Source organism: Typopeltis vanoorti, chromosome 10 (assembly GCF_054136105.1).
Source record: "Typopeltis vanoorti isolate ZY-2024b chromosome 10, IOZ_Tvanoo_1.0, whole genome shotgun sequence".
NCBI lineage: Eukaryota > Metazoa > Arthropoda > Arachnida > Uropygi > Thelyphonidae > Typopeltis > Typopeltis vanoorti.
In genome coordinates, this window is record NC_143558.1 from 105,182,157 (window position 1) to 105,203,236 (window position 21,080).

Sequence of the window (21,080 nt, forward strand, 5' to 3'; positions counted from 1 at the left end):
CTTTACTTTGAGTTTAGGATGGTTTGACTGTTTTAAAAATCGAACTAGACTGCATAACATAAGAATAACTGGGGAATCTGCTAGTGCTTATAAAAATTCTGCAGCCAAGTTTCCTGAAGAATTGCAAAGGATAATTCAGGAGGGTGATTATAACAATCTGCAAATATTCAACATCAACGAAATTGGTCTCTTTTGGAAGCATATACCAACAAAAACATTCCTAGCTAAAACTGAAGCATCTCAACCAGGATACAAAGTATCTAAAGATCATCTTAAGCTTTTATTAGGAGGCAGTGCAGAAGGCGACTTTAAACTGAAGCCTATATTAGTTTATCACGTGCAATATACAAGATCTAACATTATTGAAGAAATCAGCACAATTGGAAAAGAACTTGGATTCAATGAACTGGATAAGAAATGAGAAACTTGCTCGATTCCATTCAGAAAAGTTAAGTGAGAATGATCTCCTTCAATTAGAAGAACATACATATGAAGAAGAAGATAAGGAGTGTGAACAAGAAGAGAATGTTATGACTAAGAATTTAACTGCAAAAGAACTTGAGCTGGTTTTCAATCACATTGAGTATGCTAAGGAAATTTTGTTTGATGCTAATCCAGATATGGACCAAAGCTTCGAAGTCTGCTGAAATCTTGATAAAGTGATCGCCAGCTATCGCAAATTGCATGACAAGATGAAAAAGTCAAGCACGATTCAAACATTTTTACTTAATTTTTTGTAAAAAAAGTAGCTCAATCAAATGTTTAGACATTAAATAAAAATGTAAGCAATCGATTTTCATCTTCTAATATAGATTGTACTATAGTTTTTTTTTCTCCCAAATTTATACTAACTGATTAATGAATTATAATTATTCCTATTGTTTATTGTATTCGCTTAACATGATTTAGGTTAGCTCACATTAATTGATGGATTAATTAATCGCATTAAGCGAGGTTTTCCTGTATACAAATACAATTATTCCAGAAAAATTGTAAAAAAAAAAAAAAAAAAAAAAAAAAAAATTTGAAGACAAGAATCAAACCTTGGGAGCTTGTTGCCAACTCTGAAGAAGAATGCATTGATTGATTCAGCCAGGAAAACATGAGGTGAAGTTATCTGCAAGGATAGAAAAATCAGAACTCTATGGTAGACTCGAAATCAAAAAGGATGTCATGGAAATGAAGCATAATGAATACTATTTAATTTGTTCATTAACGATATAGGAAAGGATCTGAGAAGAACTGTTCATTTGTTTGTTGATGATGCAAAGTTGGGTAGAGCAATAGGTGAATGCAGATGATGTCAAAATTTTGCAGGATGATTTGGATAGATTGAAGGACTGGTCTAAGGAGAATGGATGTCAATTTAATGTGGCAAAGTGTAAGGTTATGCATTTTGGGGTGAAAAGATTAGCAGCAGTATACCACATTGGTGGAACTGTAGTTTAGGAGATTGACGAGGCCAGGGATTTGGGAGTGTTGGTGGATAGGGAGTTGAAGTTTAGGGGGCACATCACAAAAGTGGCTAAATCAGCTCATCAAATCACTTGATTACTGAAGAATACTTTGACGAGCAGAGACAAGCAAGTTATTGTTTCTCTGTATCAAGCTTTGATAAGACCCCCATCTTGACTACTGTGCCCAGATCTGGGCACCAGGGTTTCTTCTTGATGGGGAGGAGGTGGAGAGTCCAGAGGCGAGTGACCAAGATGATGCAGGTCTATGGAATGAACCTTATGAGAACAGGTTGAAGATTTGTGGGTTGCAGAAATTGGTTGATAGGCAGAAATGGGGTGATATGATTGAGACATTCAAATTACTGAAGGGGTTTCTATAAGATTAATTCAGAGGGGGCCATCCATGGAAACTGGGCAAGAGTGTGGTTAGCAAGGGTGTTAGAACTAGGTTTTTTACTTGGAGAGTGGTGGTGAATGAGTGGAATAAGTTGCCAGAGTCTGTTGTGGGTGTCATGACTGTGAATGAGTTCAAGGCAAAGTATGATAGATACTGTGTGGATGTTGAATAGTTGTTCTTGACATGATGTTTAGGGCCTCCCTCGATGAGTCTAAGGACTCCTTGGAGTTGCCCGTAATAATAATAAAATAATCACATGAATGTTTTGTCACTTGAGTGGTAGAGGATATTCAAGAAAGCACTCAGGAATACAATCAAGAGGTAGATAGAAATACATATTAGAAAAAACTTTTGATGGTTTTTTCTAATTAGAAAAAACCTCAAATGTGGAACAGCAGCTGGAGTAGATGATATTCAGTCAGAAATGCTCAGATATGGAGGTATAAAAGTTTTACAATTGCTGCACTGTGTAATTTAGAAGTCATGGTAATAGGAGGTCAAATTCCAGTTGATTGGTACTCTGAAAGCTCTATTCCAGTTTGTTAAAAAGTGAAATAAGACTGAATGTGGGGAGGAATTTCCTTATTGAGTATTTCAAGTAAGATTTGTGCAAGAATCCTTGAGAAGTGACTAAGAAAAATTGTGAAATGGAAGCTTAGAGAAGAATTAACTGGATGGGTGGGTTCAGGCCAAATAGGGATGGTCAGGATCAGATTTTTACTTCAACACAAATAGTTGAGAAATTAGGGAATAAAACTAGTATCTGTAGTTGAGTTTTGTAGGTTTGCAGAGATTATAAGTTGGCAAGAGAAAATATGTTCAAAGCACTACAATTAAATCATGTAAATAAACATTATATCAAGTAATACATATCCTATATTTGATTTATAAGTAAGCAGTTAGATTTGAAGGAGGTACAGGAAGGTGGTTTGATGTTAAATCAGGTGAGACAAGGATTCATATTATCTTCACTGTTATTTATCAGATATATGAATCACATTCTGAAGTAAAACAGTTTTATTTGTGATATCAAAATTGGAGATATTTAACCGAGGGGGCGAAGGTATTAGGAAGTTTACATTATTAGCATTCAGGAAAATGTGAGCAGAACTGATCTAGGTAGCAGGTATGATCATTTAAGCAGAATAGAAAAGGAAAGATTAGCAAAACCAGTTTCTTTTCAGTATGGCGAGAAAGAGATTCGAAGAATCAAGATCTAGGTGGATTGTTGCAGTAAAAAGTGCCTTAAAGTAGTATTTCTAAACTTTTCTGGCTGTGTCCCACTTGGAAAAAGCATATAACTCAGCAGCCACTAGCTCCATTCCCCATCTTTTATCAATAGTTCGTGTTTTGTGATCAGAATAGAGCCTTTATATGCCTCCCCTAAGAGCAAAATTTTGGAGTTAGTTGGTTTTAATATATTTCAGTGAAAAATTAAGATTTCTCAGCATACCATGGTGGCACATGCTGGCTGATTTTATGCACAACTATACACTCACATGTTAGGATATACAGCATGTGGCAGCATTATGCTTATTATGCTGAAATTAAACAAATTATGCAAAAGAAGTTTTTTAATTCATAGGATTTTTAATATATCATATTTTAAATTGTATCTGAAAATTCACAAACTAAGATTTTAAAAAAATACCATATTTATTTACTGATAAAGTTCTCTCACAGTTCACTGGGAAAACCACTTGTCCCACTAGTGGATCGTGCACTGCACTTTGAGAAATGCTGCTTTAAAAGGATCAGAATATAAGGTCTGAGATATTGGAGTCCTGACAGATTAATTTGGAGAAAAATTATTGATAGGAAGACTGTGATCGCTTACATATGGTCAACCAGTTTCTAATTAAAAATAAAATATAAATAAACAACTTTGGAAAGTCACTGGATTAAAAAATTACTGTCTAACACAAAAGAGATAAACATAGGCAATCAGATATGTATAAATTTGGACAATTGAAGTAATGTTTCACAAGTTTTCTTATAAAGGTGTTCCATAAGGAATCTGCTTTTATGTAGGATTTTAGTTTTATTCCATAGAACTTTAGTAGAAATGGTGCATTGTTCAGGCTCAGGATACTTTATATAAGACTTATGCTCCTCACAATGGACAAAGGCAAATCTTCCAGATTGTTGAAAATATGACAAACCACAATAACAAAAGATTGCTCTTGTGACATATTTTGGAAAATGAAGTGGAGAAGGTTTGTCTTTTGGTGAAGAAATCTGAGACTTTTCTGTTAGATAAAAAGTTTTCTCCAAAAGTTAGATAGGGCTAAAACAGCCTCGCCTACTCCTTATACAGGAACAAAAAGGCGTTAGCTAATTTTTTAAAAAAAATTAGCCCGTGTAGCTCAGTAGAAGTGACGTTTGTACTCTACAGCGCCTGACTGCACAAAGAAAGACTTGGGTTCAAATCTAGTCGCTGACTAGAGGAACATTTTCTAAACCTTTTTTTTCGACTGGTTCCCAAGTTAGTCAATCTCTGGCATAATTATGTCCTAAAGATAAAGTCTCTCCCCGATCATCCTACATGGACTAGTCTCTTTTCTCTGCACTGGGAAGCTCAATACCACACACTTCAAACTGCCATATGTCCTTTTGGTACGCGTGTTAAAGAGACTATGCAAACTCTTGGTATAAATGTTGACAACGTTGCCTACACTAAACATAACATCATCCCTCCATGGCAGGTTTGCATACCATCCTGCAACCTCTCACTTTGCCAGCGACAGAAATCTCATACTCCATCATCTGTCTACCTCTAATTGTTTAATACACACAGAGCAGTACACTCTGATTTCTTGCCTATCTATACTCTAATACCTCTGTTGGTTGTGCTGCTGTGTTTCCTGACGTTATTATCTCCAACCAGATCCCACCTGATTGCAGTAATTATACAGCAGAATTACATGGCATTCAGCTTGCACTTGTTCATATAAAAGAAAACTGCTACCAAAAAGTGTATAATTTATACAGACTCATTGAGCTCATTACAGGCTATCTCCTCTCCTATGTATAATCCACATCCAGTATTTTATGAGGTGGTACACCTGTTTCACAAAATGAAAATCCTTAATTTTGATGTTCAGTTGTGCTGGATTCCTAGGCACATTAGAATTAAGGGAAAAATGAGGCTGCAGCTGCTAAATCAGCTCAAACGTTCTCCACGTTCTGTTTGACAGTACCATATACAGACTACAGACAGTTTATACGATCAAAGCTATTTGCCATTGCTCTATGGCAGGAAGCATTAAGAAACAAATTATGACATTAAACCTGAAATTAAGCAATGGCATTCTAGTCAACGAATAAAGAGAAGAGAGGAAGTTGTTCTCACTAGGCTCTGCATAGGTCACAGTCATCTTACACATTCTTATTTACTGAGAGCTAATGACCCTCGCATGTGTGAAAAATGCAATACACATCTCACTATTTATCATATACTGGTAGAGTGCCAGCACTTTACACGAGAGAGGAATGAAATTTTTAGCCTACCTGGGCAGACCATTACACTCAGGCAGATGCTGACAGACTAGGGCAGATTGCACGATGTTTTTAGTTTTTTACAAAGAATTAATTTATACAAACACATTTGACTGTAATTTTAGCTGGTTTTTTTTTTATTTTTTATTTGAAATGCTGCATAGATGTTAAGAGGTTTTAAAATTTTTGCAGTATATTCCATTATTCCTGATCATAAGGCACTGGAATACAAGGAATTTCTTGAGCAGAAGAGGCAAGAATTCTACAGCTGTAGAAAGCTTTGTTAATAAAGGTTTCTTCACTAAAAACCATTGTAGACTGTCATTAGCTGGATGTTACTCAATAGTTCTGAGTGTTTTGGAAGAAAACTCACACAGACTATTATATTCGTGCAGAGTAACACCACCACAATCAAAAAATTGGGACTATTAAGACCTGAATATATCCTTGCCCATGCTTTATTTTCTAGAGATAACCTATTACATAAAGAATTTCATTATTACAAAAGCTTTGTTAACAAAACTCTGCCTCTTCTACTCAAGAAGGAATTACTCATATTCCACTGCCTTATGTTAAAGCAAAATCTGAAATCCTCTCAACATCTATATGAATGAAATGCCACATCGATGTGGCATTTCATCCTTACAGAAAAATCTCTACTTTTCTCTTCACCAAAAGACAAACCTCCTCCATTTAATTTTCCAGTTGTCTGCCAGATTTCTTCTGGACATTCTGAAAGACCTGCCTTTGTTTGTCGTGGGGAGCATAATTCTTATATCGTGTTTTGGGCTTGAACAATATGGCTTGTCCAAACTTAAATAGATCTGATTGCTTATGTTTATCTCTTTTGCGGGAAATAGTTTTTTTTTTTTTTTTTGGTATTTCTTAATTTATTTTTTAATTACAGTTATTGACTCCTTTGTTACCTTACAAAACGTATTCTGATGATGTCTAGAATTTTTCTGTCAGTTGTATATGATACTGTTACATTTTTGTTGTTGTATTGAAAATGCCTTTTTTTATTTTTTTATATGAATTATTTGATGAAATATTTATTTTTCTTTATTTTATTAAATATTAAATATTTTTAATTAAATAAATTTAATTAAAAATATTAATTTTTAATATTTAAATTAAATATGAAATATTTAATTAAAGATTAAATATTTCATATTTAACCAAATATGAAATATTTGGTTAATTAAATATCTTTCTTGTGTTTACATGCATTTATCATTCAGTCTTATGTCACATCTTTGGTATCTTTTCTGGGTTTGGCTCCTACTGATGATATTTAATAATGTCCTTGGGCTTCTCTACTACCTGGCAAATAGTGGTTCTGCTTGGTGCCAGTTTTTTGCCTGTGACAGAGTGCAGCCACTGCTAAGTTTTGTGTCCTGGATGGACACGTGTAACTTACCTTATATTGGTGAAACAGGATGCATAATTCCAGCCTGGAAAAAAGAATACAAACTATGAATCAAATTTAACAATTTTGGTTAATCAGGTTTTTCTGACCAAGCTCGTAATGCTACACTGAACTGATTGGAAAGGAACCTGTTTTGTACATTTTATTAAAACTGGTATAAATGCAAATTTATGGAAGCCTGAAAACTTTTGATCAACTATCCGAATCTAAACAATAATGTTGGTCTAAAAATATCAAGAATATGGATGGCACACATTCAGCGCACATAAATTCTGTTTCAGGTTCTTTCAGAGCCTTGATAGCTTGGTTTCAACGGTGACCTTTGGTTGGAAAGACCTGGGTTCTAATCCTGTCTAGGATGCTAAGAACCTTCATCAGGGCTTTGAAGAATGAAAAACCCTTCTATGGAGGTAGATCCTTCAAAGCATGCAAGCTGGACATAATACAAATATGCTGGCCTCTATGTAGCCTCAGCTGTAAATTGAAGTAAACCAAACTAATCCAGCAATAATCACTTCAGAACTCTAGGCAATGATTTCAGCTCTTATTTCTTATACTGGCTACCACTAATGCTATTTTTGTTTTAATTATATGTTAGTTATGTTATGTTATATTAGTGATTTCTAGCCAAATAGATAACAGGACTTTTATGTATCGTTTTTTTCTACCACCAGAAGTCAGGCTAGTGGTGCTAATGGTTGGCCTAATTAGTGATAGTTTAGCATATTGTAATGCGTATTGTAATGTAGCTTGTCTCCTTATATATACATATGTGTGTGTACTTCAGTTGATGACTTTTATATAAAGGTTGAAATGTTGGTAATTATCATGATTTATTAAATTGAAGTTATTACTCTAACGCTGTAATGTTAATTGTCTCCATAGTTTTATTATAATGAATTTTGGTAAGACTAGTTACTGTCGACATGGTGCTTTAATAATTCTTCAGCGTCAACATCAAAACAGTTCCATCTGTTGTTGTTAGTACCATCTTCTGTTCTCCTGTTGTTCAGCTTTTAAGTAGCTGATGTTTCACTGCTTGTCCATTTCTCATGCCTGTCAACACAACACAACACTTATGTTGTTGTTATTATTATGCAAAAAAGGTAAAGTTAAGATCAGAGTTTTAATATTGAAATAAAGTATAAAAGTGATTTGAAATGCAAAATGCATTGCAATGTAAACTAAATGATTTTTTTTTATTTTTATTTTTTTTTTATTTAAGCTTTGGAAATATCCTTTTGCTCAAGTGACATTTGATTCAGATCCAGTACCCATTTCTCAGATGGAGGAGATGTCTCAGGCTATGATTAGGTATTTACATTTGGGATTTTTTTTCTTTTTTTATTGTATTTACAAATGTCTTCCTAGAATAGTTTGGTTGGTAGCACCCTTTGGTTGTAAGCACCTACATTTAAATCCCATCTAAAACATGGGATTCTTCATCAGTTAGGGAGCCTCTATAGGCTCCCTCAACTGATGTTGAAATAGCTTGTCTTGCTTAGAGATGAAACAGTTTACTCTCCTGAAAATTTTTTTCAACACCTGTGGAAACATCCAGAAAATACATACATTGACAAACATAGTAAACTAAATAAGATAGGATTATTTGTCTATCATTGTCAAAATTATGTCTATAAAAATTCGCATTTATGTGCAAAATGCCTAATTGAGATCTGTTATGTAAAGGAAGATAGAATGGAATGGGATTATATTTATTCATAACCTAGTAAAACGTTTTTTCATTTCTCTCTTTCTCTTTATAATAGTTATTTCTATAACTATTATAAAGAGAAATGTGCATTTTGTGCCCAACTCTTATTTAAATTGTCTAATTTAAATATAATGGAAACTTTGTAATTAAAATGAAAAACCAAACGGCTAGTTTTCTGGCAACGTAATAGTTATTAAAGGGATAAAAATCCTATGTTTTTATATAGCCAGTAAGTGAAACTCAAATTTTTCGGCATTGAAACTCATAGATCCTAGTTCTCGATCTTGAGTTTCACTTACTGGCTATATAAAAACATAGGATTTTTATCCCTTTAATAACTATTAAGTTGCCAGAAAACTAGCCGTTTGGCTTTTCATTTTAATTACAAAATATAAGCACGCCTTTATGGCATTCGTATAGTGAAGGTATGCAAGTTCTTTTCACTAAGCTTTGATATCTTCCAGGTCTACCTACTCACTGATGAGACCTCAAAAAAGGCTGAAACCGGTCTGGGTAGTGACCTCTCCTCATAATGTAATGACAGTATTACATCTCCTAGGAGCTGTGTTTTACATTATGAGAGAATATCAAGAATAGTGAGGGAGCTTGCTCCACCTTTGCTTCGAATTGCCTTTGCCGATAGTTTTTCGGCATTGAAACTCATAGATCGTAGTTCTCGATCTTGAGTTTCACTTACTGGCTATATAAAAACATAGGATTTTTATCCCTTTAATAATGGAAACTTATTGACAGTTTTCAGTGAATATCCTAAAGAACCAAAGGAGGTCCTACATCTTATTAAGATGGGTACATTGGCTGTTTGTTTCTCACACTATGGTGTCCTTTTACTTCTTTCCAAGTAGTGTATTTTACAAAATTGCAGCAACATGGCTTTTGTGTGTGTGTGTGTGTGTGTGTGTGTGTGAGAGAGAGAGAGAGAGAGAAAATGTTTTATAAACATTAATCAGATACCAGAATAGTTTGAGCCCTCATGTAACTATGTTTGATTTACAGACATGATTGCATGTTTATAAAACACTTTGCTCACACACACAAAACATGTCGCTGCAATTTTGTAAAATACACTGCTTGGAAAGAAGTAAATGGATACCATAGTGTGAGGAACAAACAGCCAATGTACCCGCCTTAATAAGATGTAGAACCTCCTTTCACTGCAATGACTGCAGCAATCAATGGGAATTTTGAACTTCTTCCTGTAATCATGTAATAAAGTCCTGGACTGCTGTGGGGCCGAATGTCCTTTTGACCTTACCCGATGCTCCCGAAAATTTTTGAATCAAGATTATGCAAATTTTTCTATCAGTCCATGTGATCGAGTTTACCGACTGGCCCAATTAAATGACATTGTGTCCCAAATAAACAAAGCAAATTCTTATTATATTCTCATTTGGTTTGCGTTCTTCTAGATTTACTCAATTAACTGGTGGATCAATTAACTAGAATCTACTGTAGTTTTGTTTCTACCTGAAACACTACCATGCAAAGTGGTTGTTACCATGTTTGGTCTCAAGAGCAATGTCTGGTTTTCTTTGCTCTGTGCCTTCCTCATAGATGCAGTGCAAGTGAGACCTATACTGCATGTAAGAAGAGAATGCTAAATACTGTTTGGCAAAGGCATGCTAAACACATTTCAGAGAACCAAATCACTCTTCCCCGAGCGTTACAACAGAAAATCAGGATTATTCACTGGCTAGTGATGAATAATCCTGATGCTGCTTTGCCAGATAATGCTTTCTTGAGAGTTTGAGTTCAGAAAACCAGAACATGCACAAGACTGCATGTAAAAGAATGCAGTCTTGTCATATTTGGTGCAGTAGGATGATAATTTTCCCTGACTTGATTATATCACATCACTTTTGCTTTTTTTTTTAAAAAAGGAAGACTTGGAATGCAGTTCGTGCCTTTTATGTAATGAACTTTTACGTGTTAAGATTTTCATCATTTGTTTCTGGAGATTGTGATTATATATTTCACTCGTCAATTTCATAATGATATCTGCAATAAGGTATTTTATATTTATATTTCTTTAAACTGCTAAAGTAAGTTGTATTTTTGTTTATAAATAAGATGCTCTATGTGATTTTTATAGAGGTGTAATGGATGAAAGTGGAGAGCAATTTGTTGCATATTTCTTGCCCACCGAAGATACAACACGAAAAAGGAAAAGAGATGCTGAGGAGGGTGTGGAGTATATGGATGAAGATGAGTGAGTGAAGTGTTTCTTTTTAATTCATTTATTATTATTGCTTTTATCAGTATCAAGGTACACAAAGTTGTACTGTATATCAAATAAAGTGCTGCACCCAGTCACCAGTTTTAATCAGTCACTGGTTTAATGGATAAGGATTTTAAGAAATAGATAATTGAAATTTTAATAACTATATAAAAACATGGAATTTTTTGTGTTCGTATGTTATATAATTGTTATTCTTGATATTGTATACAGAGAAGAGGAGATGTGGTTTGAAAGATCAGCCCTGTACTTACTAATATATCATAAAAACCATCAGTTTTGTAATCTAGCTAGATTCTGATTGCATTCTGTGGAGACAAGCAATTACTAAAGGAGAAGAAAAGGGATTCGAAAAGTTGGTAAGAAGAGGTTACTGTATAGTGAGTTTCTTTAGAGAGAACGAGTTATGATGCCATATTGCAAAATGATCAACCATCCATTTGGTTTGTTTCTGTTACCACTTTGCCATCAGCACTATTATCACCACCTTACTATTTTATTCCTTCTATTTTACCCATAATGAAAGAACTTTTTAGGATTTCTTTTGGACTTCCTTACCATACTGGTCACCCTTTTTGTGAGCACCTTTTACTGCTCATGGGCTTGCTGATCACCTGTTTCTTTAGATTCCTTCCACAACTTTTTATTTTTCTGCAACTCATGCTAATGATACTATTCATCTATCTAACTTCTACTTGATTTATCCTCCTGACTCTTGGTATATAAAGTGATATTACTTTCTTCAAACACCTGTTGACCATTTCCCCATGACCTACAATATCACTCCCCTGCAATTCTTATGCCTTGGCATTGCTGCAAACTGATTCCAGCTTTTCATAATTACCTGCTAATTATGAAAATTGTACTAATTTGCTCAAGCATGTCATTTACAGTCTCCCTTATATCCCCTGGATGAAATCAATTATATATATGTGATCTTGTTGCCTCTTTTATAATTCCCATGCACATCTTCTTAACAGAAAACCATGCAGTCTCCCAGGTCAAGACCACATGATTGCTTTTCCCAAGAAGAAGCAGCATGACTAGATTGGTCACTGCTAAGTTGTGTGATGCTGTGGTCCGATCCAACACTCATCAATGGCCCATCCATTACATGCTGTCTCAGGTCACAAGGAGAAAAGGAAATGGAATTTCTTTTTCTCCTTGTGACCATTCCTCCTTCCAGTCTGTTCCCATAGATGAAGTTGTCCTCCATCTCGACCATCTCGAAATTACTCAACCTTCACTCATTTGTGCTAATTTGCTCAAGCATGTCATTTACATTTTCCCTTATATCCTCTGGATTAAATCACTTATATATATTTGATCTTGTTGGACCAGGGTGACCACATCTAGTACTTGCGTACTAGATCTAGTACTTTTTATAAATTTTTAGTGTTCCAGTACGTTCACCAACAGATCTAGTACTTCCTTCCTTCCGAATAATAATAATAACAACAATATGAGAGTTAGCCATATGAGTTTAATATTTTTCTTTTCTCCCACCTTCCTATATGTCACATTTGGTGACACAAGCATGATTTCTTTTTTTTTTTCCTTCTCACTGTTCGCTAACCTTCTCTTCCCCCATCTCACGAATCCATACTCACGCAATCCTACATGTATTAGCTAATGAAAATATATTCTTTACTATTCAAACACGTTATAACATCACTACAGCAATGATGAAAACAACTGGAAAAATTAAATATTTTAATATGAGTAACACCGGCTAGACTTAGTTGGGCTTTCTTCGACCAAGAGGAGAGGCTCTGGAGCTGTCGACCTGGATAAGGGGGTAGAAGCTCTACTACTCTGGTGTGAGCCCAACAATGTCCGCTCAGGCGGGTGTGGGGATACTCACAAGCCCCCAGCTGTCAGACTGTGTTGCTGAGTGGATCCCGGGTATGTGTGTTAAGGCTTCAGATGAAAAACCATGATTTGGCTGTGGAGCATGCCTATGCACCTAATCTGGAGTCAGAATACTCTGCCTTCCTAGAGGAAGTGGATGCTGCTTTTGACAGGGTGGCAGACATGGAATCAGTCCTGCTAATGGATGACTTCAATGCACATGTTCGAACAGATGACCAGACATGGAGGGGTGTGGTTGGGAGGAACGGCACCCCTGACCTTAATGCGAATGGGTTGAAATTATTGGACTTCTGCTGTACTAACAGCTTGTCCATAATGAATACCTTCTTCCAGCACCGAGAATTCCATACGTATACCTGGTATATCTGGATACACTAGAACAAAGGTCTCTGATTGACTTCTTTGTAGTCTCAGAAGAACTATTTTCCTCAGTTTGGACGTTCGTATAAGAAGAGGGGCAGAACTGTCAACTGACCACCACATTGTTATGTGCAATCTACGGCTTCAGCAACCAGATGCTACCATCAAAGCTGGTATGCCTAAGCAGCTGTACTGCATGAAATGGGAGGCATTGGAAATGAGGCTGTGAGGAAGAATTTTGCAGATGACATTTCCTCCAGTTTCAAAGAGATTCCCAAGCATACTACAGATGTTGAGGAGGAGTGGAAGCTGTTCAGAACAGCTGTCACTGCCTCTGCACTCTCATTCTGTGGCAGAAAACGGCTTGGCGTGGCAATGGGCAGTGAGAAAAGGACACCTTGGTGGAACCAAGAAGTCCAAAAAACTGTCCGGGCAAAAAAAGAATCCTACCTAACATGGCTTAGGGTAAGGTCACCTGAGATGCGTTTGCGGTGTGCTGAGGCATGAAAAGCTGCTGCTGAGGCAGTAAAGACAGCAAAGCAGAAGGCTTGGGAATCCTTTGGAGAAAGATTAGACTCATCCTATGCAAATGCAAACAAAGTATTCTGGCAGACCATCCGCTGCCTTCGAGGGAGGAAATCGTGCACAGCAGGGGGCAATTAAGGCCTCTGATGGTGCACTTTTAACAACTGAGAAGGATATTCTCCACAGATGGAGGGAATACTTTGAGAGGCTTCTTAACCCAGGTGGCTTAGCAGTTGTGGACATCCAAGAGGTGCAGATCGGGGCAATGACTAGTCTCACAGCAGAAGAGATCTATTTAGCAATAAAATCGCTAAAATCGGGCAAGGCTGCTGGCGATGATGAAATTCGGCCCGAAATGCTAAAAGCTTTAAATCAAGACGGTGTCCTCTGGCTGACTCGAGTGTGTCAGGCTGCTTGGATATCTGGGCGAGCACCAAAGCAATGGCAGACAGGCATAATAATACCAGTCTTCAAGAAGGGAGACCAGAAGGATTGCAGTAACTATTGTGGCATCTCTCTGCTCAGTCTGCCTGGAAAAGTGTATGCTAGGTGCTTGGAAAGACCGTGCAGGAGCATAGAAGCACAACTGACCAAGTCTTCACTTTAAAGCAAGTCTTTGAGAAATCTTGGGAATATGCCAAGAATGTCTACACATGTTTTGTGGACTTGGAGAAAGCATATGACTGGGTTCCTCGGGATAAGCTTTGGCAAGTAGTACAGGAGTATGGAGTGGATGGCCAACTATTAGCTGCCATCAGGTCCCTGCATAAATGCCCAGAGTTTTGTGTCAGGGTAAACAGCACAAAGTCTGAACCTTTCACAGTCTCCATTGGCCTCCGCCAAGGGTGTGTTTTGTCACCTCCCTCCTTTTCATAATATTTATAGACTGGATTGATAGGCACAGCCGAGGCAGTGAGTGTGTCAGAATTGGAAGATGTAGCATTGGACATCTGCTTTTTGCAGATGACCTAGTTCTGCCTTAGCTCTTCCACAGATGACCTCCAGCAGACCCTTGATAGGTTTGTAGCTGTTTGTGCAGACGCCGGAATGAAGATCAATGTGGCCAAAACTGAAACATTTGTGGTCTCAAGATAACCATCCCAGTGCACTCTGCATGTAAGTGAAGTCCCACTGAGGCAGGTGGAGAAGTTTAAATACCTTGGGTTCATATTCACGAATGATGGAAAATGGGACGTAGAGCTAGATACTCGAATTGGCTTAGCAAGCTCAATATTGCGGGAGCTTGGCCGTTCGGCAGTATTGACGTGAGAGTTAAGCCAGAAGGCAAAGCTGGCTGTCTTCAATACAGTCTATGTCCCCATCCTCACCTGTGGTCATGAGAGTTGGGTAATGACCGAAAGAATGCAGACACGAATCCAAGCTATTCATGTCCTGCTGAAATGAGGTTCCTTCGAGGGGTTGTGGGGCTGACAAGACTCGGCAGAGTCAGAAGCTGTGCAATTCGGGAAACCCTCAATACTCAACTGCTGTTTCTCTGGGAATGCCACAAGAGAGGCTCCCTCAGCAGGCCCTCTTTGCCAAGCCAGAGGATGGGAGGCCACGTGGAAGGCCAAGGACTCGCTGGATAGATTATATCCAAAACCTTGGCTGGACATGTTTGAGAATCCCACCAGAACACTTGAGCTTGGTGGCAGAGGGTCGTGACCATTGGAAGTTCCTCTTGCAGTTGTTGCCTCCACAACCCAATTAGGAAAGGTGGGCCTTGAAGATGTATGTATGTATAATATGAGCAACCACCTTTTATTTATGCACAGCGCGCAAATTGGAGCCATTGAAAAGATAAATCCTGCCGACGATGGTCAGTTTTTAGACATAGAAATGTATATCTAGGGACGTTACGAAGAGCTTGATAGAGAATGGCAACTATTGAAGACTGTAGAAGCATTTGAAAAAAGTATTTTTTGGAATAACATTTTTGAAATGAAAAAAAAAAATTTTTTTTTTTTTTTTGGAATAAAGGTTTTGAAATGAAAAATGCTGTAGGAGAACAAATGTTTCCTAATTTAGCAACATTAGTTATAGCTGTATTGTGCCTCCCTCATTCATCAGCAGCAACTGAAAAACTATTTTCAGCAATAAAAATAAATAAGAATAAAATACGAAATCAACTACAAACTCCCTTGATGAATGGACTCCTTTTGACAAAAGAAAAATTGAAACTTTCATCAGCTACAGATTTTACTATTTCTGAAGAATTAATTAATTTAGCAAAATCTACTAAAAATAATGAATAAATACTTAGTGTTTTTCTTGTGAACTGGCACCCCTGTATATCTATATATGTAAATAGCATATTAAATAACTGAAAATATAATGTTACATTATTTTAAATACTAAAAATTATATATTAAATTAATACACATATTAAGTGCTAGAGTTACAACTGGGGCTTTTATGATGAATGACAACTGCAGCTCTTGGACTCATAGATGACTACAATGAGATGAGTTTTGACTTTTTTCTTTTCATTTTTGTCGTACATGTGTTAATTTAGAGGTTTTACATTGAGTTCATCTATGATAATGTAGTGATATCTTAAAATACCAAAAAACAGAGTGAAACGAAAGCAAATAAAAATCTAGTACTTTTTTTTTCAGATTTAGTACCTTTTTCTTGCATAAGTTGGTACGAAATATTTTTGCTGAGTGGTCACCCTGTGTTGGACTCTTTCTCACACCAGATAGCCTCAAATGACTTGCTCTCTGTGTACTTATCCTCCTGAGGTACTTCTATTCTTTTTGCTTCAGTTTTGCTGCTATCACTTGCAAAACCTCCCATTCTGTTCTTTTTGTTCTCTGAAATAATGTACATCTTTTTTCTATCCCTATGACTGTTATTATCCTCAATCAGTTAGGTTTCATTAATGCCCCAAGCTTTCTGAACTTGTACACCCAGTATATTGGGAAGGGGTACAGGAAGCCTTAAAACTCACCAAGAATGGCAAGGCTGCAAGAGTGGATGGTATCCTCCCTGAGTTTCTAAAACATCTCAGTCAATGAGCTCAAATATGGCTGGCAGCCCTTTTCTCTCAAATGACTGGAAAACTACCAAATCTGTGGCGGGAAGCCAAAATAATTGCCGTGCCCAAACCAGGGAAAGATCCAAATGATGTCAAAAATCTACAGCCTATCTCCTTGCTTTGCTTCACCTTTAAGCTCTTTGAAAGAATTCTCCTTAAAAGAATTTTGCCACTCGTCGAAAGAGCACTCCCAACTGAACAAGCTGGCTTCAGGCCAGGAAGAAGTTGCTGTGACCAGGTCCTGGCCCTGACAACACAGATTGAAGCAGGCTTCCAGAAGAAACATAAATCCGGAGCCACTTTCATTGACCTAACATCAGCTTTTGACACAGTCTGGATCAGGGGCCTCCTAAAGTTAGGAAATATTACGAGGTGCAAAAAAACTTTCCAACTTTTTGAATCCATTCTCTCCAACAGAAAGATCCGAGTCCATATTGGTGGAAAAAAGAGTAGGCCCAGATTCCTTCACAACGGTCTCCCACTGGGCTCTGTGTTAGCCCCTTTACTCTAGCATCTACGTGTATGACTTATCGCATACCAGCTCAAGCAAGTATATGTATGCTGATGACCTAGCAATCCTACATCAATCTACTTGCTTTGCCAACCTGGAATCAACCTTGAACACAGACCATTCTGGAAGAGTACTTGAAGCTAAATCCAACAAAAACTGTGGCCACAGTATTTCACCTGAACAATGCAGAGGCAGATCGACACCTCAACCTTTCTTTCTGTGGAAAAATGGTAGAACACGAGCCTCACCCGAAATTCTTTGGCGTGCTTCTGGACAGAAGCCTAACCTATAAAAGGCACATCACCAACCTGTCCAACAAAATTAAAACGAGAAACAGTATCATTTGCAGGCTTGCTGGAACAACCTGGGGTTGTGGTGCAGAAGTCCTAAGGTCATCTACACTAGCCTTCGCATTCTCTGCAGCAGAATACTATGGGAAAGAAGTGCACACACTAACATTATAGACACCCAGCTAAATTCTACCATGCTCACAATTAGTGGGACATTGAGGAGCACCCCTCTCTCCTGGCTGCCTGTCCTATCTAACATTGCTCCACCAAACATACAGAGAAGACAAGCGTCGATTAAAGAATTTAATAAAGTGATGAGCAACCCACTCCTGTGCCAGACTCTCATAAATCCACCTAGTCTTTGCCTAAAATCTAGAAAGCCTTTCTGGTCCATGGACGAACTCTCTTCAGCTGCCCTACCATCAACACCTGACATGTGGAGAGAATACTAGTCCAACAATCTTCCAACAAATGGCTTCCTGGTAGAAGATCCCTGTGCTCTGCAGCCTGGTTTTACTCTTCCTAGGAAGTTTTGGTCATCTATGAACAGGATCTAGTTTAATGCTTTATCCAGATGTAAGCAAACAAAGTTTGCACCTGAAGTATCTTCAGGACTGAGAACTTGTGGTAAAGGTGGACCAAGCTCTCATCACTACTTGTCTTCGTATCTCCCATAATGCAAAGCACTATGGGAGATACTAAGTACTGTGGCGATATAGCAGACATGTATGATGCTATGCATTAAGGAAGGGCCACTACCCATACTGGTTTCAACCTTTATTGAGGTCTCATCAGTGGGAGCCAGACCCAGAGGTGGTGATACTAAGGTGGAAGCAATGGAGAAGTCATATTTACCTATACGAGTTGCCAAAAGGTGTCTCACCTTCTTATTAAATTACTCTGGATTTAGAGAAAGATGTTGGAAGTTGTTTTTTTTCCCACTTGGTTAGACTATAATAAATTTAGTTTAATCCTTTATCCAAGTGTAAGCAAAGTTTGCACCTGAAGTATTTTCAGGACTGAGGCAACTCGTGGTAATGGTGATACTTTGGGTCCACCTTTACCATGAGACCTCAATAAAGGTCGAAACCAGTATGGGTAGTTTCCCTTCCCTTAATGCATAGCATTATACATGTCTGCAGGGAGATGTGCTTTGCATTATGAAAGATACTAAGACAAGTAACGATGAGAGCTTGGTCCACCTTTACCATGAGTTGCCTCAGTCTTGAAGATACTTCAGGCGTAAACTTTGTTTGCTTACACTTGGATAAAGGATTAAATTAAATTTATTATTATCAACAGGATCAGAACTAACCAGGGCAGATGTGGCTACCTACTACATAAATGAAAGCTGTTAGTTAGACCACCCTTATTGTGGCCCAGACGATTACTCATATTGTGAACTACTGCCCAAGACACCAATTTCATGGTGGTGGCCTTCAGGACATCCACAAGGTGACTGATGAGGCCTTGGATTGGCTTTTCAGGTTGGACATTGACCTGTAGATGTTTTGTATTCCTTTTGCCATAAGAATGAATAAATAAATAAATTAAAACCTAGAAAATCTGCAGGCCTTGATATGTGTAATGAACAAATTAAACATTTTGGACCCAGGACTAAAGAATGGTTATTAAACCTATACTACACTTGCCTCAGAACCCTAAGGATACCAACTATCTGGAGGCATGCTAAAATGATGGCCTTTCTGAAAAAAGGGGAAACTCCAACAGAAGCAAAAAATTACAGACCTATATCACTACTCAGCAACCTCTTTAAATCCTATGAACTATTAATTTTGAATAGGCTACAACCCCTGATTGAACCCAATCTTATTGCTGAGAAGGCTGGTTTTAGACCAGGCAAATCCTCTACATCACAAATTCTCAACTTCACTCAATATATAGAAAATGGTTATGAGCATAAACTAGCCACAGGAGCAGTCTTTTTAGACCTAACTGCAGCATATGATACCATAAACCATCTCATGCAGAAGCAAGTTCGAGATAAGAAAAATGAGAACATGATCGGGAGTGAAAGAAAAATTAATGAGCAAGTGTTATATGGTGATTCAGTAGTAAAAGGTGTAATAGATGAAAGTTTGACAAAATTGTGCTTTCCGGGTGTGAAAATTAATGATGTAAGTGAGGCTATTAGAGCATAGAAGCATAGGGTGAAAGAAATTATTGTAGTGGCCAGAATGAATGATTTAAAAGCTGAAAAATTTGCTGTGAGAGAGGATTTAAAAAAATTACTAGCAGTAGTAAAAGAAAAGAGTGACAGAGTTAAGATAGTGAGTCTCTTGGCGCAATATGACAGAGTAGAGTTGAGAAGGAGGGCCATAATTGTGAATGACTATGCATAGGCTATGCAGGAGAAGTGGTGTGAAAAGTTTGTGGATATGTGGAGTGAGTTTGATGGGCAAAAGGACTTATACAAGAAGGATGGTTTGCATCTGAATGGATTTGGTGTTTGGAGACTGGAAAAATTGTTTGCTGGATGAAGCGAAAGTGGATGTGCAGAATCAGGGAAACTACAGCATTTGGGAGGGGGTAGTGGAAGCTGTTGGGTGGATATGCAGACATCAGTGAGGCAGTTGAGTGTAAGAATATGTATAATATGCCTGAATTAGTACGAAGGATAACAAACCAGAATGGGATAGTTAGTATAAGGCGTCAAGATAAGGGTGGGACTAGGGAGCTTTTACACTTTATGTACATGAATGCCAGGAGTATTAGGAACAAGGAGGAAGAATTTTTGGCCTTGGTTGGCTCTTCCTGGTCACAGGTTATTGGCATTAGTGAAATGCTTCCCACTAACTATATCATTAGCTAACAGCAGATGATATAGTTAGTGGGAAGACACAGAGAAAAGAATGGGGAGAGGAATGTTATTGATGATAGCTGATGAACTGCAGCCAAAGAGAATTGAAGTTTAACTGCAGGATAGTGAAAATAGCACATTTGAGGCTATCTGTTGTGAGATTGAGGCCAGCAGGACAAAATATACAGTTGGGTGCTACTATAGACCAGGCGATGGATTAGATGATGGAGATAGTATGCATAGGCAAATAGACTCAATGAGTGGAGGACAGGTAATTATTATGGGGATTTCAACTATGGTATCATTAATTGGACACATGGGAGGAAGGAAATGGGTTTTATGCAGTTACTAAGGGATAACTCGGCCACTAGAAGGCTACATGGTGTGTAGTATTTGTAGAGAGAGAGCTCCTGAACAGATAAATATTATTTTAAGTATTAATTGGTAAAATTGCTTGAAGCGTGTGTAGTATTATTTATTTTTTGCATCTTAACATGTCTGTGTGATTTTTGTGTGTTTTCTGAGTTATTTCAATTAGTAATTTGATAGATACAATTATTAGCGTGCTCATGATGCCGATAAGAAGGAATACAATGGCATCCAGATCGCCATCTTCTTCAAAAAATTTTAATATGAAGGATTTTATTCAGTGTACCGTTTGTGAAATGTATGCTTTGAGAAGAGTGGTTGGAGTCTGGTTAGACAATGATAGTGGAGTGAATGTGTGCAGAAAGTGTAAGGAATGTGAGGATTTAAAGTGTGTTTCAGGTTGTGAGAATGATATCGTTGTTGAAAGTGAGAATGTAGAAAATTGTGATATGCGAGGTATGAATAGTGATATTTGCAAGGTAGTACCAGATAGCTGAGATAGTGGCGTTGAAAGTGAGAATGAAGATAAAAATACAGAACGAA

General features: G+C 37.4%; 1 protein-coding gene across 1 annotated transcript in view; it reads left to right on the top strand.

The window, feature by feature from the left end:
* atms (RNA polymerase II-associated factor 1-like protein antimeros) overlaps window positions 1–21,080 on the top strand; it is a 249,647-nt gene that overhangs the window by 139,711 nt on the left and 88,856 nt on the right. Inside the window, exons 8-9 of the mRNA XM_090398808.1 lie at window positions 8,007–8,095; window positions 10,606–10,722. Coding sequence (XP_090254934.1) covers window positions 8,007–8,095; window positions 10,606–10,722 — 206 coding nt within the window. The remainder of the gene's footprint in view (window positions 1–8,006; window positions 8,096–10,605; window positions 10,723–21,080) is intronic.